The sequence below is a fragment of the Nelumbo nucifera genome, chromosome 4 (genome assembly GCF_055504915.1).
Source record: "Nelumbo nucifera cultivar China Antique chromosome 4, China Antique-T2T, whole genome shotgun sequence".
Taxonomy (NCBI): Eukaryota; Viridiplantae; Streptophyta; class Magnoliopsida; order Proteales; family Nelumbonaceae; genus Nelumbo; species Nelumbo nucifera.
Window position 1 is genome coordinate 10,716,678 of NC_142652.1, and position 26,451 is coordinate 10,743,128.

The following is a 26,451-nucleotide window of genomic DNA, read 5'->3' on the forward strand; positions in this document are numbered from 1 at the left end:
CAAAAAATATTATCTTTTAAAACAAAAACAAAATTTTAAAATTTTTAGTATACAGATTATAGGATTAATGGAACATGATGTTAAATAATCAGATGAAAACATGTTTTTGGAACTAGATTCAAAGAACATGTTATTAGTTTTAGTTTTGAAAACATCTAACACATACAATTAAGAACATGTTTTTTGTATTTTCTGTTTTGAAAAAACAATCTGTTTTCATATAAGATGGTTTTTTTTTATTTATTTTTAGGACGGAAAACAAGAAATACAATTCACGTTGTAAAACGGGGCCAATGGTTGAGGATTCAGCTGTGGAGGACGCCGAGTTCTCTGCTATTCTTTATTTTTTAGTAACCAAGTTCTCTGCTATTCTTTTTATTTATTTCTTTCGGCTACTGGCGTTACTCGTTACCATCATACGCCTCCTTAACTACGCATTGGGGGTATGGATCAAATGGGTCAAATTTTAGCACAAAGTGGCTTGCGTTCAGGAATTGAAGTTTTCCAATAATATGAATCATCTGAAATGGTTGAGACATTTACGATGAAAACCTCAAAAGTCAAAACCAACCACCTTCTAGGCTTTTATAATGCCATTTTGTTTAATGATATGATTTCTTTAGAACAGAAAAGAAGATTTTTTTTTTTTTTTTTTTTTTCGGTTCTTCATGCTTCATAACCCTCCCTCGGGCCCCTTCTCCAAACAGAGAGAGAACCCTGAAAAGTCATAAAGTTCTATAAGAACCAAACCATGAAAGTTCGAAAATAGTGGACTTGCATTTCATTTTTTTTTAGGACTTGGGATCTCATAAGAGTATGAGATGTTCTCATTTGTGACTGTGATCTCATGTAGGTAGGTGTGGGTAGAGTTGCCGTGGGTATTAGTATTAGAACTTGGATGGTGGCATATTTTATGAAAAATATTTAGGCTGTGTTTGGTTTGAAGGAAAGAGAGGAAAAAGGTACGAAAATCTTTATAAACCTTGTATAGGTTTTCTATTTTTTTATTACTTTTCTTACTTTTCCCTTCAAACCAAACATAGTCTTAGATGAAGCGATAAAGCATTGCTTATCCATGAAGAAAAGACTCACAAATCCATCAAACTTACAAAACTACCCTGGTCATGGTATTGTTTCTTTTTTGCTGGCACGAGGAATAAGAAAAGGGCAAAAAGCATCCCAAAACATATTTAATTATTATGCTGAGATAATTCCTCAAATTTGAAGCCATACCAATCTATAAAACTGTTATCCTTTCCACGAGTCAAGATTTTATGCAAAAGAAGACATTCCAACCTTCTACCAATTTGATCTAACACCGCCCATTTCATTATGAAATTAAACCCACCAGAAAAATAGGACCTGTAGTATGTATGAGATGGGCTTTATAAGCCGGAACTGAAGTGGGGCCCAACATTATTTTCCATTATTACGCACTACTTACAATTGGGATAGATGTCAGTTCGAAATTGATGCCAATGCCTAGACAGATATAAATTAGGGGCATTTTTTCTGATATTTTGAATGTTTATAGGTCTGCATTCAGAAATCTAAAATAGACCTATCCGTACTTTTCCGTAGAATTACTGCGGTGTACTGATTCTATGCGGGAGAACTACCAGTACCAATGGTTGTTATTTACACCACGGTGGTCCCACTGAGCACATTCCATATAAGCCGTAATATGACACTTTTGATCGGACTCAAACGGTCATTTCATCATTGTAAATTTGGCTCCTCCTATTCCTCTAATTTGGGACATTTGTCACTCACTCTACTATTTAATCGGACTTCATCTTCATCCTTATCCGGGGCCACCTCCTAATTATCGTTTCACATCCTCTCCCCCTTTTTGAAAGAATCATCATCATCAGTCATTACCACCACCCTCCTTGGTAGTGGTAAGGTGGTAATAGAGAAAATGCTGAGGGCTGGTTGCAAGAGATTCGCAGGGTTGGCTAATTTTAAGAACCAGACCCAGACTCTGTCTCTGCTTCGTTTCTACCATGAGAGAGTCGTTGATCACTACAATAACCCTCGTAACGTCGGATCCTTCGATAAGAACGACCCAACCGTCGGGACCGGCCTTGTCGGTGCCCCCGCTTGCGGTGATGTCATGAAGCTCCAGATTAAGGTCGATGAGGAAACCGGCAAGATCGTCGATGCTTGCTTTAAGACCTTCGGATGCGGCTCCGCCATCGCCTCTTCTTCTGTGGGTTGGTACTCCGTATTCTTAATGCACTCTTGCTTTTACTCCTCTCTGCTTTTCCCAGGAATGTTTAGGAATTCGGTTGCTTGCCTTTCTAGATTTTCTATTCCTCCTTTCCTTGGATTATATTTATTCTCTGATTTCTTACTTTCCCGTCATTCTTCAATTGGTTAACAAAATAAAAAATGAGTTTCGGAATCATCACTCTTTCTATTGGTTAATAAAATTAAAAAAATGAGTTCCGGAATCATCACGGGTAGCAAATTTGACTTGCGGATATATTGAACATCGTCTATTGCACCTTGCAGGTGTGAATTAAAAAACTTGTATGCCTTTATTTTTTTTTCTTCTTTTAATTATATCATGGATTTAAGGATTTATGGATTGTTGTGCAAAGTGTGCTGCTAATGTGAATGATAGTGATCTTCTGTTAAATTCTTACTTTCAGCTACTGAATGGGTAAAGGGGAAGCAGATGGAGGAAGTCTTATCCATAAAAAATACGTAAGCTCTCCTTTTATCTCTGTCATTTCCTTTTGTTTGCTCCTTTCATTTCGGTCTATATTATTTGTTCTATTGTTATGCTATATTTCATCGTTATCATGCGAGAGTAGGTGTTGACTATCCATGATTTGGTTTTAGTTTGGATCCTGTAACAGGTTAAGTTAGGGAGTTTTGAACAACTTCTCAGAGGGTTGTTCTGTATCTTTTTTGTAAACAGGTCAGTAAATAGGGTGTCTCACACCCTGGCTCAGTGCGATTTCTGGGACAGTGGGTCTTTTTGTTTTTACTGCCCAGAGTGGCTTTCTGATTTGGCAATATCTCATCTGATTAATTCCGGCTGAATTGTGTTTTGTGACTCTGTTTTGTGTTTCTGCTTTGTCACGAAGACTTTGTAGCTCTCTTTATCTGGTTTAATGAATTATTTCCCTTTGATTGAAAAAAAAAAATCAGATTAGTTGGTTCTGCGTGATGGTACTTGGTAGGAGTTACCAGATTTTGGGTTGCACTTGATATTTGTTTGACGTTAGGTTATATTTGGCTGCAGCATTATTCACTCTCCTTTGTCGAGTGGATAGTAAAGTTGCGAAAAGGAATTGTTGCCGTGGGAATACTGATAAAGAAATTATCATCGTGGAACAGAAAAATAATTAGAAAACCATTTCATTTTTTGTAATGACTACTGGTAGAAAGTTTCAGTGAGTGTGACTGTTGACAATCAACCAGGAGGTGGGGGTCAGAAATCATAGGCATAAGGTTCCTGTTTTCGATAACATGAAGATTAAAGCCCTTAATTAGGGTTTTAGGCTTAAGTCTAATGAGAGAACTGTTACTTCCAGGCACTTGTAAGAATATATAGAGCTCATTCTTGGAATTAGTTGTATTTGAGGTATGCAATATACTAGTGCAGGGAGTTTATATATAGTACTAGTTTGACCTCTTAGTTTGATTAATATTAGTACTAGCATGCAGGTTATGAGTGGGTTGGTAGGTTTATAGCTTGTTTAGTTGGTATCTTTGAATTCTTAAGTCTGTAATAGGTAGTTTTCTGGATGCCAAAAAGTAACTACTAGTGTGAGAATTTTAGGAGAGAATGGTGCTTGTAGTTGGATTTCTTTAAAATGGCAATCAGTCCAATGGATCTTGTGCTTGTTTCTTGACCTGATGCATATATATTGTATGTTATAATCAACTGAGAAGATAAAGGGTGGGTTTGGTTTACTCGGTAACCTAAGGCCTTCTATTCTTTGCTTGGTTTCTGCATAAACCCTTTTTTTTTCCTTCTACTTGTATTCTCTTATTTTCAAGATTAATGGTGATGTAGCACGATCTAGTTTCTCCCTGTTGGAGGTGATCTGGCTTCCAGACGGACGGCGGATTGAACCTGCAAGGATATCAGAGAACCCGGGGATGCTAACCCGGCGAGGTCGCTCCGATGCTTAAGTCAGTAGGCTAGTAGCGAGCTAAAATTGCTTTTGAAAGTAGAGAGCTTGAGAGCAGGAAAATCACGCATACCTTGCACCCCGGGGGGTGGAGCCTTTATATAATGGAGTCCTCGTGGGTTTCGCGGAGCGGTTCCGGGATCCTCGTCACGATGAGATCCGTTTCTGCGTAAGTTGGGAGATAGTGCTGCCAACTAACAGGGTTTATCGAGTCCGCCCGAATCGGTCGAGGGAGATAACACTGGCTGTTACGCGGCGTGATCCCGTGAAGTTCGGGAACCGTCGAAGAGATTTTCGGGATCCTCACAGTGGCACGTCGGTATCCCCGAGCTGACGCCTTTAAGTCCCGAACTGGACTGAGTGTCGAAGTTCCTTGGCATTGAGGTGTTCTTGTTGCGATCTGATACCGAGGCGATCTCATTTCGAGGTGACCTTGTCTCGAGGTCACTTTAGCCCGGGGTAGATACGTACCCGAGATTGTTCTGCTGCGGGCTGGTCATGCTGAGCTGTCATCTATTAGTCAGGCTGCGTCCATGTGTCCTCCTGTTATGAGGTCGGGCGAAATCACCCTTCATCAATTGCCCCTCACTCCCCGAGCTAGGGGTCCTGACTTGGTGCGGGGAGTTCATGATGTGACAAGTGGATTTTGCTCGAGGTCTAGGCCGCTTTGTCGGATGAATCGTTGGTCGAACTAATTCGGCTACTTGACTCAACCAAGGATAACCCTTGTTGCGTCTGGTTTACATGCGGACGTCACGCGATCTACAAACTCTGCAGACGTCAAAAAATGCGCTAAACCGATTTCAACCTCGGGGTCGCGCAACCGGTTTTCTTAGGAGACGCCGGATCGCTTTGATCTCGACCGTTGATTCTTCGGTACAGTGGCTATAAATAGGGGGACCCGAGACTCATTTTCTTCGCCATAAGTTCATTAGCCTTTGGTCTGAGGTCGCGTTCAAGCTCCTTAGCTCGGGTCTTCCAGTTCAGTGTTTTTTCGATTCGATCTTTCTCATTGGTGAGTCTTCCCTAGCTCTCGTCTTCGATTCAGTTTGTCTTTTTCATGTCTAGTTTCAGTTTTGATAGTCTTCTAGATGAAGCCGAGGTGGGTGCCTCGGCCTAGGTTGATAGTCATACCGAAGCTACTTCGGGTCTGGAAATGGTTTGTTGCCCTCCTGAGGTGCAGCCACTCCGGGAGGCATGAGAGGCCTCAGGCAATCCGGCATCCACCTCGCACCGAGGTCGGGTACAAGACAATTTCGGCCCATCAACAATGACAGCGGACAGTCTCCAGGCCTTAATAGCTCGGTACAATCTCTCGAACGACCTCATTTATAGTCTTCCGCTAAGCAACTTCCCCTGGGAGCATGATCACAATGAGATCGTGGTCTTCGAGGAGCAGCTCGTAGCTGGTCTTCGTCTTCCATTACACCCCTTGATTGTAGAAGTCTTGAAGCTTTTCAACATTACTATAGACCAACTACACCCGAACTCAATCCGCAACGTAGTAGGGACCATCTCGCTTTTTCATGACTATAACCTGCCCCTTGACCTCGATATCTTCTCTTCGGTCCTGTCCATCAAGAAGAACGCCTCCTGTGTCCTTCCCGAGCATATGCGGACCTATTACCTATCTCCTCGTCCGGGCTACAAGCTTTTGCACGAGCTCCTAAATAGGGTCTCGACCTGGAAGAGGGGTTACTTCGTGGTCCGTAATACTGAGGGATGGCCCTTCCCAACCCATTAGAGGGAGGCCATTCAGGATCCAGGTGTTAGACCGGACCTGAAAACAAGGGAAGTGCTCCAATCTTGGGTGGAGCTCGGACTCAACTTCGCAGACTACGTGATTGAAGACAAACTTGTGCAGGCTGGCCTGAGTCCTGGTAGGTCGTCTCTGTTTGTGTTTTTACTTTATTTCTGATAATGTTGCTAACGTTATGCTTTTGTTGCAGCTCCCATGAAGCTCGCTGCCGATAAACTCCTTGGCCGGATGAAGGGGAAGAAGTAGCGAGCTGCCAAAAGAGTTCGCGTCAAGTCACCGCAGGCTACCGTGCTTGAGTCTGAACAGCCCCCCAATGTGCAACCTCCGGTAATTGATCTGATCGAGGAGGAACTAGGGAAGGCCTCCCCGCCTCGTGCGCCCGAGGAGGCATCTTTGGAGCCCGCCCCTACAACCGCCGCGTCTTCGGTCTGAGCTTGCTGACACCGGGCTTAGGTACCATGACTTTCCTGAGGACCAGGTCACCGACATGGAAGTGCCGTTTCTTGACCCGGGCGTTATAGTACCGAGCCACCCTTTGCTGGTAGGCTGCAGTCCGAATGTATGCTAGGTTTCGTACTTCTTCCACCAGGTCGAGGTTGGTACGGAGCTCGTCGTCGTTTGCTTCTTCGTTGTATGCCTCCAGGTGTAGTGTAGGTACCTCGATCTCGACTAGGATCACCGCTTTCGTGCCATAGGTGAGGTTGAAGGGGGTTTCACCCGTGGCGGTCTTAACGGTGGTTCGGTAAGCCCATAATACACTGGGCATCTCGTCTACCCATAGTCCCTTAGCTCGGGCTAAGCGAGCCTTTAGTCCACGGAGTATGGCTCTGTTCGTGACTTCTGCCTACCCGTTTGCCTGGGGGTGTGCCACCGAAGTGAAGTTCTGCTGTATCCCCATCTCAACGCACCAACTTTGGAACTTGATATCTTCGAACTGCTTTCCGTTGTTGGAGATAAGCACCCGAGTCAGCCCGAAGCAGCATATTATATTCCTCCAAAAGAAATTTTGTATACTGCGGGCTGTGATTGTTGCTAGGGGTTCCGCCTCCACCCACTTCGATTCCCCACTGTGCGAAGGGCCACAGACTGGTGAGATACTTGAGGTCGGTAGCAGGTCGGTGGTGGATTTTGGCATGCCTTTGACATTTATCGCACTTCTTGACAAGCTCGAGTGCGTCTGCCTTCATTGTGGGCCAATAGTACCCCTGCCGCAGCGCTTTCTGGGCGAGAGCCCTGCCCCCCAAGTGTCCGCCACACAGGCCTTCATGAGTGTTGTGAAGAACGAGCTCGGCCTTTGAGGGTCGCAAGCAGCGCAAGTAGGGGAGCGTGAAGGATCTCCAGTACAGCCGTCCGTCTATCATGACGTACTTGGCGGCCTGGCGCTCTACCCTTCTGGCCGCATTGCGATCTGCAGGGAGGGTCATCCCGTGAAACAGGTAGCTCGTGAGTGGGTCAATCCAGCTCGGCTTTGCTTGTGCAACAGGAGCAACCTCATCTGCCTCCCCCCCCGAGAATGCTGGGCCGAGGTAGGTTCTCTATATACACGGTCTTCATGGTATTGTTGTTTATGCTGGCTAACCGGGACAAAGCATCGGCCTCAACGTTCTCAGACCTTGGAATCTGCCTGATGAAATAGGACTGGAAGCTGCGTAGAACTTCCCTGACCTTGGCTAGATAAGCAACCATGGTGGGGTCGCGAGCTTCATAATCACCGGTGACCTGGTTGACCACGAGCTGGGAATCACTGTAGATGATCAGGTGCTTAGCTTTTACTTTGTTCGCTAGAGTGAGCCTGGCTAACAGTGCTTCGTACTCTGCTTCGTTATTAGACGCGATGAACTCGAACCGAAGTGCGTACTCCAGCTTCACCCCGCTTGGACCTTACAGAATAATGTCTGCCCCACTTCCTTGTTGATTGGATGAGCCGTCTACGTGGAGGATCCAGGGCTCCTCGTCCCAGGTTGTCCTTGCTCTAACTGGGACTGGTGCCGCACTGGTTGAAGCTTCCTCTCTGTGCTCGAGCTCGATCAATTCAGGGATTGCGGTGCTGAAGGTACATTCTGCAACAAAATCGGCCAAGGCTTGGGCCTTAATTGCCGTCCGAGGCTCGTACCGGATGTTGTACTCGCTGAGTTCGATGGCCCACTTCGTCAGTCTGCTAGATACCTCGGGCTTGAGCAGGATTTGCCTTAGAGGTTTGTTGGTGAGGACGACGACGGTGTGGGCTTGGAAGTATGGACGAAGCTTCCGAGCTGCTATGACCAGCGCGTACGCCAGTTTCTCAATCTCCGGGTACCTTGTTTCGGCATCCTGCAAAACTTTGCTGACATAGTAGATAGGTCGTTGGACCCGATCTACTTCCTTTATCAGTATCGAGCTGACTACCTCATCACTCGCGGAGATGTACAACTTTAAAACATCTCCCTCCTCGGGTCGAGTTAGAACCGTGATGCTAGCTAGGTATTTTTTCAGCTCGTCGAAGGCGAGCTGACATTCTTCAGTCCACTCAAAGTCTTTACTTTTCTTAATTGCCTTGAAAAAAGGCAGGCAGCGATCTGCCGACTTGGACATGAAGCGGCTCAGAGCGGCTATACGACCGTTCAGCCTCTGAACCTCCTTCAACTCGCGAGGTGGCCTCATATCTAGGATGGCCTTTATTTTCTCAGGGTTGGCTTCGATGCCACGTCAGTTGACTATGTAGCCCAGGAATTTGCTCGAGGTGACACCGAAGACACACTTGTTAGGATTTAGTTTCATGTTATACTTGCGCAAAATTTCAAAAACACATCGTAAATCATTTATTAAAAATTTTGAAAGCTGGGTCTTAACGACCATATCATCTACATAGCATTCAACCTTGTTGCCGATCAATGGCTCAAAGATTCTGTTTACAAGTCTTTGGAAGGTCGCCCCGGCATTTTTTAGCCCAAAGGGCATGACCTTATAACAATGTAGTCCCAACTCGGTTACGAATGCTGTTTTTTCTTCGTCGGCAGGGTCCATCTTGATCTGGTTATATCCTGAGTATGCGTCCAGAAAACTCAACAACCCGTGCCCTGAGGTCGCGTCCACTAGACGGTCGATCTTAGAAAGTGGGAAACAATCCTTCGGGCAAGCTCGATTCAGGTCGGTATAATCGACGCACATGTGCCATTTACCATTGGCCTTTTTTACCAGAACTGGGTTAGCTACCTAGCTCGAGTAATGGACCTCCCTGATGAAATCAGTTGCAAGGAGCTTCCCGACCTCCTCGTCGACTATCCTCCAGCGCTCCGGGGCGAGGTTGCGTTTTTTGTCTAACTGCCCTGACTAAAGGATCAGTGTTCAACTTGTGAGTTATAATTCTTGGATCTATTCCGGGCATCTCTGCTGCGGACCATGCAAATACATCTAAATTTTTAAGTAAAAAACTTACCAGCTGAGAATGAAGTGGTTCCTCGATCGATGCGCCGATCTGGATAGTTCTGGCTGAATCTTCTTTTGAGACCGGGATACTCCACAGGTCGCTCTGTTGGCGTAGCTCGCTCATCGGGATACTCCACAGGTCGCTCGAGCTCAATATCAGCTGCTAGCTTGGCTTTCCCCTTGAGAGCGGTGATGTAGCATTTGCGAGACTCGAGCTAGTCGCCTCGCACTACCCCTACTCCATAGTCTGTAGGGAACTTCATGGCCAGGTAGTAGGTGGAAACCACTGCGCGAAGTGCGTGGGTAATGGGCCGACCTACTATGGCGTAGCACGGGGAGGGAGTCGCGGCCACCAGGAATGTATGCTCGAACCTCGCAATGTTGGGCCACGTGCCGACCTCTACGGGTACTAAGACTCGTCCTAGCAGTCTGACCTCTTCATCGCTGAAGTCCACCAAGGGTGTATCTGTCGGCTTGAGATCGCCTTCCTGGAGTTGGAGCTTATCGAAGGCGTCCTTGAATAAGATGTTAGCTGAACTGCCTGAATCTACTAGGACTCGCTTTACTTCAAAATCATTCAGTCTCATCTTTATTATCAGGGCATCGTCATGGGGGTACTGAATCCCGCGCACATCAACCTCTGTAAAAAATATAGGGTCTTCGAGCCTAGTCGCTTCGGTGGATTCTGCTCCTCACGTTCCAGTTCGTGAACCGAGGCTTTCCCTGCTGCTGAGGTGCAGCCCGCGATGATGGACCCGCTAGTAATCATGTTGATTACTCCACGGATCGGTCTTTCTTCTGGCAATTGTCTCTGTGGCTGCTCACTCTGCCTGCTGTTGGACTCGGGAGCATTTCTTCTTTGCTTCCCCTGTCGATCTGTCTGGTTTTTATTCTCCTTTTGTACAAAATTTTTTAAATACTCGCGACGGATGAGCTCATCGATCTCGTCGCGGAGATTTCTACAGTTTTCGATACTATGACCGTGATCTTTGTGGAAATGGCAATATACATTTTTATTTCTAGTGGCGGGATCTCCCCTCAACCGAGGTGGGCACTTCACATAGGAGGCGTCCTTGATCGCCATAAGAATCTCTCCCCGCTTCGCGTTGAGGGGCGTGTAGCTCGTCCTTTCTACCGGAGGAGTTCGGGAACGCCGATCTGACTTGTTTCCTCTCTTGGTTGGGGACTTTCTTTTTCTTCGTTTGCTGTCACCGTTGTTCGGGTTGTCATCTTCTCTTTTTCTCTTCTCCGCTGGGGCTTCATTCTTCTGGTTCATCTCCTCTTCGGTTCCGATGATTTGGTCGGTGAGCTTGAGGAATTCAGTGATGTCCTTGGGCTTGTTTGCCACTACGTGCCATTTAAATTCCCTGTGGGTAATACCCTTCTTTGCTGTCGTGAGTCTTACAGTGGGATCCAAGTCAGGAATCTGTAAACAACTGTCGTTGAAGCGTTTGATGTAGCTTCAGATCGACTCCCCTTCTCTCTGGACTATGCTGAGGAGACTTTCTTGTAACCTTGGGCACTTCTTGCTGGTGATGAAGTGCGAGGCGAACATCTGCACGAATTGCGCCCAACTTTTGATTGTCCCTGGCGCGAGGTTCCTGTACCACGTGCGAGCTACTCCTTTCAATGTCGTAGAGAAAGCAACGCACATGCAGGACTCGTTAGCCCCAGCTAGATGCATCTGGGACTGGAACGAGTCTACATGATCATTTGGGTCGAACGACCCATCGTACTTATCTAGCGGAGGCACTTTGAAGTCCTTCGGCATCGGGGTCGCCAGGAGCTCGGAGGACAAAGGAGATGACCCGGAGAGGTGGGGAGCGGTCTTTGTGGCTTCTGAACTCGCCTCCTCTTTACCTTTAGGCTGCTTAGGCTGACTAGGTCCAGCGAGCTGGCTTGGAACTACAGTTCGACGTACCTTAGGACGCCGCCTTTGCTGCTTCTTGACTGGCTCCACATTGGTACTGTTGACCTCAGTGTGGTCGGGTAAAGTCCTAGCATGGAGTGGTTCGGACTACTGACGTTGGCTGTTGTGAACGGAAGGGCCTTGCCTGGAGTCCGCGGTCAAAACCCCGAACCGGTTCCCTGCAAGCGAACCTTCATGATGCAAGGGCTGAGGGGAAGTAGCTCTGGCAGGCTGAGTGTCTCCCGACCTGTTCACGTTCTGCGAAGCGGGAGGAGTAACTTGCCTGTCCCTCTTGCCGCGGGACGAGACTGGCTCCCAAGGGGATGCTGAATCTGGGAAGTCTCTCCCCGGCGAGGAGGGTGAGTGTTCTGACGACGGGACTTTTGATTCTACTTCACTGCCAGATGCCGAGGTGGAACCGGCTGTTGATTCTGCTGCAGCGGTGGGAACTGTTGCTGGTAAATATAGTGTAAGACCTGTTGCTGGTAGTGCTGAAATTATTGGACCTGTTGCATTTGGGCTTGAATAGCCCGCACGCAGTGTACCAGGTCGTCAAGATGATGTTGTCCAACTCCAGGGGGAACCACAGATGGTTCAACAAAAGTTGCACCCACTACAGGAGGGAGTGGGGCATTCACTGGCACAGTTGCTTGAGGCATGGTCAGCGTCGGGACCCCAACCACAGAGAACGGTATGGTGAACTGACCAATGCACACGGTTGGGATCTGAGGTTGCCCCTCGGAGACATTCATCTCATTATTTTGTCCGGCGTTGCTGGAGGATGCCATAGATTATGGGTTTGTGATTCTTGGTGGAAAGAGGCTTATCATAGCGCTTCCCACAGACGGTGCCAATTGATGTAGTGCGATCTAGCTGCTCCCTGCTGGAGGTGATCTGGCTTCCAGACGACGGCGGACTGAACGTGCAAGGATATCAGAGAACCCGGGGATGCTAACCCGGTGAGGTCGCTCCGATGCTTAAGTCAGTAGGCTAGTAGCGAGCTAAAATTGCTTTTGAAAGTAGAGAGCTTGAGAGCAGGAAAATCACGAATACCTTTATATGATGGAGTCCTCGCGGGTTTTGCAGAGCGGTTCCGGGATTCTCGTCACGATGAGATCCGTTTCCGCGTAAGTTGGGAGATAGTGCTGCCAACTTATAGGGTTTATCGAGTCCGTCCGAATCGGTCGGGGGAGATAACACTGGCTGTTACGCGGTGTGATCCCGTGAAGTCCGGGAACCGTCGGAGGGATTTTTGGGATCCTCATAGTTGCACGTCGGTATCCCCGAGCTGATGCCTTTAAGTCCTGAACTGGACTGAGTGTTGAAGTGCCTTGGCATTGAGGTGTTCTTGTTGCGATCTGGTACCGAGGCGATCTCATTTCGAGGTGACCTTGTCTCGAGGTCACTTTAGCCCGGGGTAGATAGGTACCCGAGATTGTTCTGCTGCGGGCTGGTCATGCTGAGCTGTCATCTATTAGTCAGGCTGCGTCCACGTGTTTTCCTGTTACGAGGTCGGGCCAAATCACCCTTCATCAAATGGCTTCTTGACTTTGGATTCAATTAGTGTCTAATGATGCTATCAAATTGTTTGTATAGATCATTGGGGACTTCTAATAAACATTGTTTCACTTGCTGCCTATTTCTTGCAAGGTGGTGTTTGGTGTGAAAAACCATACCTTTGCACAGATGATGTTGCCATCATAATATGTTTTCATTCTTGGTTTCTACCATGACAATACTCCCATGTAAACACTAGCCATTCTCCACCCAAATATATAAGACAAACGAGAAAAACGAATTCGGGGGGAGAGACTAGACAAAAAGCTCATATAAAATGGAGCACCTAAAGAAAATAGCATATTTAGGCAAATCACCTTTTTGTACTCAACACATTATTAGGTCCTGGCAAAATATTGCAAGATCCTCCATGGCTGGGACTCGAGTAAGAGTAGAGTGTTCAGTGACTGGACTCATCAAGCTGAATTTTGATAGTTGTAGTTTAATCCTGGAAATTTAAGAATTGATGGAATATTTAAAGTTTGCATAGTTTATTCTTGCCATTTACTCAGACCTATTGGACATGGTAATTCTACAAGGGCTGAATTATTAGCACTTAGAAGTTCTACAGGGGGTGGGGAGCATGTGTGCTGTGATTTTCTTCCCATGCTCTTTGTTCTGGTAGTACTGGGGCTGTAACTGATATCCTCAGAATATGGTCTCACATTCCTAAATAAGTATCACTCTTTCTTTCTATCTGAGGTATGACATTAAAACCTCCTGAGGATATTTGTTAGTGTTACCATGGTAGTAATGAGTCTATCAGTCTATCTGGTTCTCTCTTCCAAACATTGTTTGTGTCACCATGATATAAAAAATGAAGAAGAGCACATATCGGTGGTCAATCCAACATAGTTGGATGTGTGGGTGCACTGGTCTAAACATGTGATACTTGCCTAATGAAATTAAAATTAAACAGAAATTGGGAGAGTCTGCATTGAGGGAGATAGTCCTCCTAAGATTTGCCTCTTCAGGGGGGGAAATTATCCTCTAGAGCAACTGCTCATAAATCAAACTTCATTCCCCCTAAATTGTCCATTACAAGGATATAGAGTTGAAAACTTAACCAATTAAAATTGCCAACCTAAAAGGCTAAAACGTAAACATGTTAACATTACCTACTAACCCACTAATTTATAACCACTCAACAACTAAATAGAATATAGAAATTAAAGAACATCATCATGGTCCATTGCCAACTAATCTGTAACAAAATAAACCAAGTGTGGTTCGATGTTAGGTTGGTTTGTGTTTTAACCTGGAAATTGGAATTTCAATAAGTAGAAATCACTATTTGCTGATTCAGTCAAGTTTCTTGTGAAAGGAAAGATGGGGAAGATGAAGATTTCAGCAGTAGAGAAGGAAGGAGAAGAAGAAAAGAGTAGGAGGTCAACCAGGATTGTAAATTAACCCTAGCCGCCTACCTCTCATTATATTTATATTTAACTTAAAGATGAGATATTACAAGGATGCCCTTAGTAGGGCGGCTACTAAAAGCTGAACAGTCACAACTTAAAAAAACATAAACTAATGGGCCTAAGGCCCAACAACTTCCTAACTAAATAAAAACAAACCGGACCACTCAACACAATACTTGGACAACCATTTGAACTGCTTGGAATCTGTCTGATATGGGGCAGAAATAGTCTCTCTAGGAATGTGGGGCTGAGTTAATCTGGTCTGGTCCAGGTTACAAAATTGGTTCTAGTTGTAACTGGTAACGTGAATTTTTGTGGAGTCCTAGTGATTGAGTTCTATTCATAGTTGTTTCGGTACCTACAACAGGTTCAACATCCTTTCTTTGTTACTTGGGAAAATTACCATCTGAGTTGTCTTTGCCATCTGCAGATTGTTCAAAGTACATGCAGCACAGTGTACAACTACAAGGACTAATCTAGTGTTGGGCCTCTTACTGTTGTGGACTACTTCCACAGGAAGTCATACACTCTGTATTCATGTTATTATTGGTCTTTTGATCATATTCAATTAGTATGGCCGGATAGCCATATTTTGTTGTCAGTTATTTTTGACTGGAAAGATGTTTTAGTTTACCTGTAGTGCAATCTGCTCGGAATAATTCTATATCCCACACTGTTTCTGATGCAAGCACTTTTCAATGATAATGCAGGGAGATTGCAAAACATCTTTCACTTCCCCCTGTGAAGCTCCATTGCAGCATGCTTGCAGAGGATGCAATCAAGGCGGCTGTGAAAGACTATGAAGCAAAGCGTGCCAAGTTGGGGGAAAATGGTGATGAGGCTGCACCAGTTGACAAGGCTGCTGATGCTTAATGAACAAGTACGTGTATAAATGACATGTCTAAAATTATGATAATGAATAAATTGGACCTTCTGGCTTGTGTAGCATGGTCCGTCGTTTTCCATATATTTTGTACAGTAACTTGTTTTCATGGGATAGAAGATGAAGAACTCAACAATAGTTGGGTGTTAAAAAAGGAACATGGATTTTGTTCTTCTAATTGTTGTTAATTACTTACTCCCCGACTGCTAATTTGTTAAGACTTGTGATTTTCTCCCTGGACAACCTACTTGTCCCATGATCCAGATTAGCTGTCATAGATCCTCTGTGCATACAATTACAGGGCTATGTAAGAAATAGTAGAAAGGACGAATTATTTTTGTATGTTCCTGCTCTTCTCCAACTTGGGATTAAAATCGGTCCAAACTGGTTCTTTGTTGGTACATGGTTACCTAAAAACAGGAGGTTCTTTGATGGTAAATACTCGTATTACCAACTTAAATGGTAACTCATCGGGTGGGAGGGTGAAGGTGGGTCCTTACTCCTTGCTCAACTGCAGCAGAAATCAGGCAAGGAGCTAACAAGGGGGAGTTTGTTGCTAGCTATCCCTTTGGATCAAAAGCCTCTGTAGGATGGCTGATTTGTATTGTTTAGCTTTGCTTGATTAATGAATGTTTTTCTTACCCCCCCCCTAAAAAAAAGAAGATTGCCATAGTGTTGGATTTGAGTTCTGAACGGTGCAATCATCGGATTATTATATTAATATTCGTTGATGATAGATGATGACAACCATCAAAAAGAAATAGTGGGGCATGATCCAACCCATGACCTACATCGTCAATCTGAGGACCAAGATTCAGCTATATATCAATGGCAGGAGGGAGAGGGACCGACCGTGTAGGCTGTAGCAGCTATCCTACCAAATGCCAAATGCTATACACGAATCATGAATGATGGCTTTAAAAGGATTATCTCCGACTTGACTCTCCCTAAGTATGAAGGGCCGATAGTCGATATATATATATATATATATATATAGGAGTCCATTAGTCCAGTTTTCTCCTTAAATGGTAAGAATGGTCTGATCTGAAGTAGGATAGCAACTGTGATATGGGAAGGAAGGCGAATAAATTCCAAGCTGGCCCCGCGTGCGCGTGTTTGAAAGAGAAAGATGGAGTGGAGTGTATATTGCTTTGTTATCTCTCTTATTGGTTTTGGTTTCATGCACACAAATGCAGCTGCTGCTTCAGCTTGTTGCTATCGCAAATTGCGGTGATAATTGATTGACCACTTTCCAATTGAAAATAGATCTATCATCTATGATCTATCTAGGAGTGGACAATATATCTTTCTCATTTCTCATTCTCTTCCTTTCTTCCCTTATCCAATCTCTCTCTTCAAGACGCCAAAAGGAAGAAAGCTCAATAAGGTATTGTATGGTTGCCAGTCACATCGTTTTCTTCACTGCTCCACAGAATAGCTTTATTCCACGCGTAACAATGGATATTTTCTCATACACCAGTCTTTGATTTTTTTACTAGCAAAATATACGATGAGAACTGCAGTACTGGCGGCATTCACTTGAGAGAAAGAGAGATAGAGATAGATAGATAGATAGAGAGAGAGAGAGAGTTGGTTCATTTTTCAACTTGTTGGGATGATTGAAATGTAGAGTTACTTAACTTTGTCTTATCGGTTCCCTCATCCTCATGAGCTATTTATTATTATAGGATAAGGGTTCTACTCAAACAAATGCTATATAGCCTATATATAGCTGGCACAACAGCCCCACTCGCTACTAATAAAATGCTATCAACACTGTCCCAACAGGCCACCGCAGTCTCACATTGGAAATATCTCCTCGTCTTTTATGGGGTAATGTTCCCAATGTATAACTGTAATGGTTAGAGTACAAATACTAATATGTAGAATGCAAAGCCTTGTATTTTATATTATTTTGTATGTATTTTTCATACTGAGTCTAAAGTTATTTGAAGTGGTGGGAAGAATAAATATGGATGAACAATTTGGGGTGGAGAGGGGGAAAGTATACATAAAATAGTGTAATAGTAGGGACTTTTACGTTGGAACCAATGATGAGGTTCCAAGCCAGTAATACATTCATGGACCTCACTGTGAAATGTGTCGGCCCCATATATTTTATAACGAACCTTAACACCGGTTCAACAGCCCACTAAACAGCTAAAGCATTCAACTAAATCTTATTCCCTGGCTCTACCCCTGCAACTGAACTCACCAATAACCCATCTTTGCCACACAGTATCACACGTGCAACTTGGTGGGTCCCACAGGGTTGTTAGTACCACCTGCACTAATCGATTAGGAGATCAGATAGGCGCCCCATGATAAATACCACCTCCCACCCGTGTACTGTGAACATCTTCCCATGATAAATACTGGAGATGTTCCTAATGCACGTGATATGTGCATATGAGGCGTCCTCTGGGGCACCAACGTGATCTCGATTAGGAGTTCTTTGAATCACACCTACGGCAGCCGGCAGGATAGTCCAGTTGAGTTGGGGGATTTGACTTGAGCGAGTTTAGGGTTGGGCTACTTTACAGCCACAATTAAAAGCTAAAACCAAACTAAAACGGAATTGGTATCTTCCTATCAAATTATCAATCTTGATTGATTCTAGATCCAGCCCAGCCAAATGGGAGTCCGGATCACCTGCCAACAAAACACATACATTCCAACTCTCTATTAACATGATCTCAATTCGAACATCTCATACATGGAAGATCCCATAAAAGCTTTCATGTTTGGGTTCCAATCTCATATGAGATGTGCGACGTTAAGTCAAGTTGGTAGAGGGTTGGAACGCATTTTGTTGGCAAAAAATCTCAACTCGCCAAATGGGCCCTGATTTTGATGCTGCACGTCGTCGACCAGAAGTTAGTAGTCCACTCCTTTTCTTCTTTAATTACCTGGTTCAAAACTCAAAAGTAATAAGAAATCTACTGAGTGTGGTTTGTGGTGGATGACCCATCCTAGTTCCTACTTGTCTATGGAGTCTGGACTGTTCCAGATTCCTAGCAGAACAAAGACAAATCCCCTACCTGTAGTAGCTGTAGCCTGTAGGCGCCACTGCACCAGATATTTCATACTTCTTTTGGAGTGTTACGTTCCTTCAACAAAACCAAACCCAGAAATTACATAAAAGTTATAAACCCACCACTCACTACCCAGAATTGTGATCTCAGGACTCTGCATTCAGCAACACCACTCGCTTACTTGGTTTGGTAGTATTGTCTGATATTTGGTGTGGAGAGGGATGGGTATTTTGTTATCTGTACCAATTTCTGCCTCTCATGTTTACACGTGGTTTCTTTTCAACTTCTAGTTATTGCCACTACTTTTTCTCCCATCTCGAAACCCTTACAATTAGTTTCTCTATCAGAGGAGTACCATAAACACCATTGGACCCATTATCTGTAGCTTAGCATGCGCTAAAAACTCGACAAACTCGGATGAGTTCACTCGCGACTCAACTAGGTTGTGGTTATACCCCGATACAACCGGCTATTGTTATGGATAGTGCACATATTTTCATTCTTGCTTCACAAGTAATTCATTTAATATTAATTCAATGATGCTAAGGACACAATATATAACGTATCTAATTACTTAAGCCACATACATTATTAATTAATGGTGTTGTAAGAGTAGGGTTTTGACTAGTTCCAAAATATTATGTCATCGGAGAAACATAGTCTATAATTGATGGCGCGCAATTCGGTCGGTCTTAACTGTTAACGACCTTGCCTCTGAACTGAGCAGTAGGGAACCTGAAATGGAGAAGATGAAGAAGCTCCAGGGGGAACCCGGTGTAAAGGCTCCGAAGCTCAAGTTAGAATCCTTCAAAGGCGAGATAAAACCAGATAGTGCAAAGTTTGCATACCATGTTCTTGGGGGGTAAAGAGACTTTTATAACCACCTCACGCACTTACTCCTAGGCTTCTGTCAGGTCGGGTATGATTACGTCCGTGCTTCTGCCAGTTCGGGTGTCATCACCTCTGCTGGGGCAGAACCGCCACTGCTCTTTTTGTTGGAGCCGTCTCTGTAACTGGAGATGGCGGTGGTAGGTGACGGTGGCAGGTGGCCGTTTGAAGTGCGGCTGCCAAGCGTCAGATCCCAAGTCAGTCAGGTGCGCTGCCCTTGGATACAGACTCCTTCGGTGATAGGTATGGTGTTCTGGAGGCGAAGTGCTGGAGCGGTGTGCGAGGCGAAGTCTTGAGTTCGGATAGGGGAGTGTCCCGAACTGCCATGAGGCGGGCTAGTTCGGGTCACTGCTTTGTGTGGCTCGGGGTTAAAGGGAGAGTTCGGGCTCCTCGTAGGGAGTTCGAGCTCTTAGTAAGGAGGTCGGACTCCTCGTAGGGAGTTTGGGCTCCTCGAAGGGAGTTCGGTCTCCTCGAGGGGAGTTCGGACTGCTGGTTTCTTCCCTTTGGAGTTTGCACCCTGGGTACGGTGCTTTAAGTGCCGAGCTACTTGTTTTTTGCCACGTGGCGTGATTGCGAGGTCAGGCCAAATCTTCCTTCATCAATTGCCCCCCACTCCTCGCGCCAAGGGTCTTGCCCTGGCGCGGGGAGTACGCGAGGTGTCAGGTAGATTTGCCCTGACCTTTGGATCTTGGTTCTGATGGCGCGATGTGCGTTGTCCAGGTTCCTTGGGTTTCTTCGAGCGTCCAAAAGGCGGGAAGCGTGCCGGCCTGCCTAGGCGCCGATAGATGTGACGGCGCGCGCTTTATTTCAAAATTTCAAAAAAGCGTGCCACTTGGGAGGCGCGATAGCAGACGTCTTTTCAATTTTGAAAAAACGTGCCATTGCTGCTTTTATTGAGGAGACATGCACTGGCGTTCCGTCAGTTTCGAGAAGGCGTGCACCGGCGCACTGTCAGTTTCAGAAAGACGTGCGCCAATCACGTCTCAGTCTCAGGGGACGCGTGGTCGGTGCGGCTGTGGGCCGTCGGTTTGGCTTTGATCTAAGCCGTTGCTTTTCGATCACTGTGAGTATAAATAGTGGGGGGGGGACCCCAGTCGCTGTCACTTGTGTTTCTCTTGAGGTCGCATCTGTGTTTCAGCTCGCATCCAGTTCACGTCCAGGTTTTTTCAGCTCGCGTTCAAGGTCTTTTGCTCGTCCGAACTCCTGTGGTCTGCAGCCTTTTTCCGGGTGAGTACTTTCCTGGATCCCATCTCACTCCCCGATGTCGAGTTTGGATAGCTCAGATAGTCCTTCCAGCGGGTCTGATGCAGGTTCTACTAACCGAGTTGCATCCCCTGACAGCCCTAGCGAGCCGGAGGTAGAGCTCGAGGAAGAGTTCGAACTCGTAGGCCGAGGCGCTTCGGGCAGTTTGGCGTCCACCTCTCGTCGGGGTCGGATGTTAGACAAGTTTGGTCCTTCGACCATGATGCCCAAGGGGCTTCAATCCCTCATTACCTACTATAACTTGCCTGGGGAGTACGCCTATTTCATACCTTCGGGTTGCTTTCCTTGGGAACACGGTCCTGATGAGATCGTGATATTCTGGGAACAGCTCGCCGCGGGGCTGCGATTGCCTTTTCACCCCCTCGTCGAAGTCTTGAACCACTTCGGCGTGACGGTCGGCCAGCTTCACCCGAACTCCATTCAAAATTTGGTGGGGACAATCTCCTTATTTTGCGAAGAGAGCTTTCCTTTGGACTTAGAGATTTTTTCTTCAATCTTGATGCTTAAGAAGCAAGCGGGTCCCCTCCCTGGGCGTAGGCGGGCATACTACCTGTCTCCTCGCCTGGGCTTTAAGCTTTTACATGAACTCCCCAACAAGGTCCCAGCATGGAAGCGGGACTATTTCGGGGTGCGAAGTGTGCTGGGGTGGCTGTTTCAGACCGGGTGGGGGATGGCCGCTCCTGACTCCGGGGTCACGCTTGCGAAGGGCCTCCGGCAATGGGCGCGGCTTGGGCTGAAATGTCAACAGTATCTGATGGAGGCCAAGCTCATTGCAGCCGACCTGAGCTCGGGTAGGTTTTTTACTTAGAGATTCTATCGTGCTGTTTTTCTTGCTTTTTACTGATGGTGAACTTCTTTTCGCAGGTGTGATGGATTCTTGAGGGACCCGGGGTGGGCACTTGTTTCAAGGCATGAAGAGGAGAAAGCGGGTTGCCAAGCGAACTCGCACCGAGATGCCTCGGGATGCGGAGCCCGAGGTGCCGGACTATCCGCCAGAAGATCTGCCCAGGGAGCCCGAGATGGTTCCTCCAATGCAGGAGTCGACAGGGGGTCCTTATGCTGAGACTACTTACACAGGGGCTCGTACATACTCCGGGTCTGCTCATACGCGAGCTGGGCCTTCGGGCTCGGGGGCCCTAGGGGATTTCAGGAGTGTGTTGTCGCCGACCCATGCTCTTCAAAAGAGTAAGGAGGCTATTTTCCCCGAGGAGGTCGCGGCGTTGACTGATCTCCCTTTGCATCAAGTGGCCTGTCGTGCCGTTACCCATGCCATGGTGGTAAGTGTTCTCCCTTTTTTAGAGCTCTTTGGCTTTTGTTTTGTTGGTTCTTTTGATCACTCAGCTCCTTTTGGTAGGTGAATTCTTCTATTCACGCCTTGGCGGCTCAGGTGGAGAGGAGCTCGAGGCAGGCACGAGCTGCCGAAGAGGCTCGTCGCGCTGCCGAGGAGGCTGCTCGTGTTTCCTGGATCAGGCAGGCGAGGTCTCAGAGAGATGCCGAGGCCATGGGAGTGGTGGTGAAACACATGGCGGACTTGAGGCTGGATCTTCAGCATCAGGTCGAGTACCTTTAGGAGGACATCAGGGAGAGGACGCAGATCTTTTCTCAAGGTATCGAAGATGCCAAGAAGAAGGCTGTCGATGAGTACATTGCTTCGCCGGGCTTTGATGATCTGATGGTGGATTCATACAGGAGGGGTTTTAAACTATGCCAGTGGATGATCCAGAATACGTACCCCGAGCTCGATATTAGCGCCATATTCACTTCGCGCATAACTCAGGAGATGGCTAATGCTGCTGACGGTGAGCCAGACTCCGAGGGCGAGGCAGGGCCTTCGGGTATTGTTGAAGTGCCTTCTAATAATGAAGAAATAGCTCCGGGCTTGTAATTTTTTTTTAAATGTACTACCTTACTTTTGAAATGGAATGACTTTTGGTTAAGTGTTGGTTGTTCTTTCTCCCGAACTGAGCATATTTTGCCAAATTAATCATACGCCCGATCTGTTCTGTCGGGGTTACCGCACTCGCGCAGCCTGTTTTGGTGGTGATTTTATCCACTTTGCTTGGCGGTCTATAGGTTGTATCGCCTTAGGTTGACGATGTTCCATGCTCGGGGTACCTGCTTACCCTCTAAGGTTTCGAGCTCGTATGCCCCCTCTAGTGCTTTCTTTACTCTGTAGGGTCCTTCCCAATTTGGTCCGAGTTTTTCCACGCCGGGTTCGGGTACCATGATCTTACGGAGAACCAGGTCACCGACGCGGAAGCTCCTCTTCTTTACTCTGGTGTTATAGTACCGAGCTACCTTTTGCTGGCAGGCCGCAATTCGGATGTGCGCGAGGTCTCTTACCTCATCCAGTAGGTCAAGGTTGGTGCGTAACTCGCCTCCGTTTGTCTTCTCGTCGTATGCTTCTAGTCGTAGTGTAGGTACTTCGATTTCCGTCGGAATTACCGCTTCGGTGCTGTAGGTGAGGTTAAAGGGGGTCTCTCCTGTAGCGGTTTTTTTCGTGGTTCGGTGAGCCCACAAGACACTTGGTAGCTCATCCGCCCATAACCCTTTAGCTCGGTCTAGTCGTGCTTTCAGTCCGCGGAGGATGGCTCTGTTCAATACTTCTGTTTGACCGTTTGCATGCAGGTGTGCGACCGACGTGAAGTTCTGACGAATTCCTATACTTTGGCACCATTCTTGGAACTTGATATCCTCGAACTGTTTGCCGTTGTCGGAGATCAGTACCCGAGGTAGCCCAAAGCGACATACTATGTTCTTCCAAAAGAAGTTCTGTATGTTTCGGGCTGTAACTGTTGCCAGGGGTTCAGCTTCTATCCACTTTGTGAAGTAGTCTACTGCCACCACTAGGAACTTTCTCCCACCTGTTGCTGGCGAGAATGGCCCCAGAAGGTCGATGCCCCATTGTGCAAAAGGCCATGGACTGGTGAGGTACTTGAGGTCGGCAGCAGGCTGATGGTGGATATTGGCATGCTTCTAACACTTGTCGCATTTTCTGACGAGCTCGACGGCCTCTGCCTTCATCATTGGCCAGTAGTATCCTTGTCGAAGTGCCTTTTGAGCGAGGGCTCTGCCCCCCAGGTGTCTGCCGCACAAGCCTTCATGAGTGTCACGGAGTACGAGCTTGACTTCAGCAGGTCGCAAGCAACGCAGGTAGGGGAGCGTGTAGGATCGTCGGTACAACCGTTCGTCTATTATGACGTATTTGGCTGCTTGGCGCTGCACCCTCTTGGCTGCATTGCGGTCCGCAGGGAGGGTTCCATCTAGCAGGAAGCTCGCGAGTGGGTCGATCCAGCTCGGCTTTGCTTCAAGGACGGGAGTGACCTCTTCTGTCCCATCAAGAATGCTGGGCCGAGATAAGTCCTCTATGTACACAGTTCTCATGGCGTTGTGACTCGTGCTGGCTAGCCGGGACAGGGCGTCGGCCTCAATGTTCTCTGACCTCGGGATTTGCCTGATGAAGTGTGACTGGAAGTTGAGCAGAGCCTCCTTTACTTTTGCCAAGTATGCAATCATAATGAGCTCGCGTGCTTCGTACTCGCCTGTAACTTGGTTAACCACGAGCTGGGAATCACTGCAAATAACTACGTGCTTTGCTCCGACCTTGTGTGCTAGGTTCAGCCCGACTATCAGTGTTCGTACTCCGCCTCGTTGTTGGATGCCGCGAACTCAAAGCGTAGTGTGTATTCCAATTTTGTTCCGCTCGGGCCGCGTAGCACTATTCCAGCCCCGCTGCCCTGCTGGTTCGAGGAGCCATCTACGTGAAGGATCCAGGGCTCCTTATCCCAGTTCGCGTTTGGCCTAACTAGGAGAGATGCTACACTGGTTGCTACTTCATGGGGTTCGGACTCTATTGGCTTGGGAGCTCCGAGCTCGCCCAAACTAGGGATCTCGGGCTCGACTAGCTCAAGGGCTTCGAGGCTAAACGTGCACTCGACGATAAAATCTGCCAAGACTTGGGTCTTAATAGCAGTTCTTGGCTTGTACTAGAGGTCATACTCGCTGAGTTCGATGGCCCATTTCGTCAGTCGACCGGAAACCTCGGGTTTGAGTAAAACTTGCCTCAGAGGTTTGTCAGTCAGGACGATGACGGTGTGAGCCTGGAAGTACGGGCGGAGTTTCCGAGCTGCTATCACCAGTGCGTATGCTAGCTTTTCTATCTGCGGGTACCTTGTCTCTGCTCCCTGCAAAATTTTACTAACATAATAGATGGGTCGCTGGACCCGGTCTGCTTCTTTTATTAGTACCGAACTGACCACCTCGTCGCTTGCCGATAGGTACAGTTCTAAGACTTCGCCCTCCTCGGGCCGGGCTAAGGTTGGCACACTAGCGAGGTAACTTTTTAGCTCGTCAAACGCGAGCTGGTAGTCTTGGGTCCATTCGAACCCTTTGCCTTTGATTGCTTTGAAGAAGGGTAGGCAGCGGTCTGCTAATTTGGACATGAAGCGGCTTAGAGCGGCTATGCGGCCGTTTAGCCTCTAAACTTCTTTTACTTTCCGGGGTGGTTTCATATATATGATGGCTTTTATCTTGTCCGGGTTGGCCTCAATACCGCACCGGTTGACAATGTACCCTAGGAATTTACCCGATGTGACACCGAAGACACATTTGTTAGGGTTCAGCTTCATGCTAAATTGACGCAGGATTTGGAAGACAGAATCTAAGTCTTGTATTAGTTCTTGTGAAAACTATGTCTTGATAATCATGTCGTCTACATAACATTCTATCTTCGTGCCAATTAAGGGCCGAAATAACCTATTTACAAGTCTTTAGAAGGTTGCCCCGACGTTTTTTAATCCGAAGGGCATGACCTTGTAACAGTATAGGCCGAACTCGGTTATGAAGCTCGTTTTTTCCTCATCGGACTGGTCCATCCTGATTTGGTTGTAGCCTGAGTAGGCATCTAGGAAGCTTAGCAACTCATGTCCCGAGGTCGCGTCCACTTGGCGGTCAATCCTAGGGAGGGGGAAGCAATCTTTCGGGCAAGCTCGGTTCAGGTCAGTGTAGTCGACGCACATGCACCACTTGCCGTTTGCCTTTTTCACCAGCACTGGGTTGGCTACCCAGCTCGGGTAATGGACTTCCCTTATGAAGTCTGATGCGAGGAGCTTCTCGACCTCCTCATCGACCGCCTCCAACGCTCTGGGGCTAAGTTGCGTTTCTTTTGTCTAATGGGTCTGACTACAGGGTCAGTATTAAGTTTGTGAGTTATCAGGCCGGGGCTAATACCGGACATGTCGGCCGCGGACCAGGCAAAAATATCTAAATTTTGAAGTAAAAAACTCACCAGTTCGGTTCGTAGGGGTTCCTCGACGGAAGCACCAATTTGTAGTGTGCAAGCTGGGTCTGTAGCCGAAGTTGGGACTGCGACCGTTTCCTCTGTGGGTGAAGCTCGTTCCTCGCCTTGCTCCGCAGGCCGCTCCAGTTCGAGGTCGTCGGTCACCTTGGTTTTTCCCTTTAGGGCGGCAACATAACACTTGCGGGACTCGAGCTGGTCGCCCCGCGCTACCCCCAGACCGAAGTTTGTAGGGAACTTCATGGCCGAATAGTAGGTGGAGACCATCGCCCGCAGGTTATGCGTGATTGGCCGCCCTATTATGGCGTTGTATGGGGAGGGGGTCGCGACCACCAGGAAATCATGGTTGAGTCTGACCGCACAAGGCCATGTGCCGACTTCCACAGGTACTGTTATTTTTCCGAGGGGCTTGACTTCCTCTTCGTTGAAACCCACCAGAGGATTGTTCGCGGGTTTCAGCTCGCTCCTCTGTAACTGTAGCTGGTCAAATGCTGATTTGAAGAGGATGTCCGCTGAGCTCCCCGAATCTACGAGTATGCGTCTGACCTCGAAGTCGCTGATCCTTAGTTTAATGACGAGCGCGTCATCGTGGGGGTAGTGGACCCCTCGCGTGTCGTCTTCCGTGAAGAAGATTGGTTCTTCGGTCTTTGGTCTTTTTGGGGGGTTCCGTTCCTCGAGGGCTGCTTCGCGAACTGAAGTCCGGGCTGCTGCCGAGGTGCATCCTACTACCACCGAACCTCCCACAATTACATGGATGGTTCCCCGAACTGGCCTCTCTTCCGGAGGCTGTCGCTGCAACGGTTCGGTAGGTCTGTTGCTAGATTCGGGGGCATCCTTTTCGTGCTCCCCTTGCCGACCTGCCTTATTGTTATTATTGTTATGCTGTA

At 47.0% G+C, this 26,451-nt stretch overlaps 2 protein-coding genes across 2 annotated transcripts in view; both read left to right on the top strand.

Annotated features, from left to right (window-relative positions):
* Nucleotides 1–26,451, top strand: part of LOC104587239 (MYB-like transcription factor EOBII) — a 58,649-nt gene that overhangs the window by 18,049 nt on the left and 14,149 nt on the right. The window lies entirely within an intron of this gene.
* On the top strand, nucleotides 1,808–15,260 carry LOC104587233 (iron-sulfur cluster assembly protein 1-like). Its single transcript, XM_010244764.3, has 3 exons — nucleotides 1,808–2,216; nucleotides 2,658–2,712; nucleotides 14,910–15,260. The coding sequence occupies exons 1-3, from the start codon at nucleotides 1,922–1,924 to the stop codon at nucleotides 15,070–15,072; spliced, it is 513 nt and encodes a 170-aa protein (XP_010243066.1). The 5' UTR covers nucleotides 1,808–1,921; the 3' UTR covers nucleotides 15,073–15,260.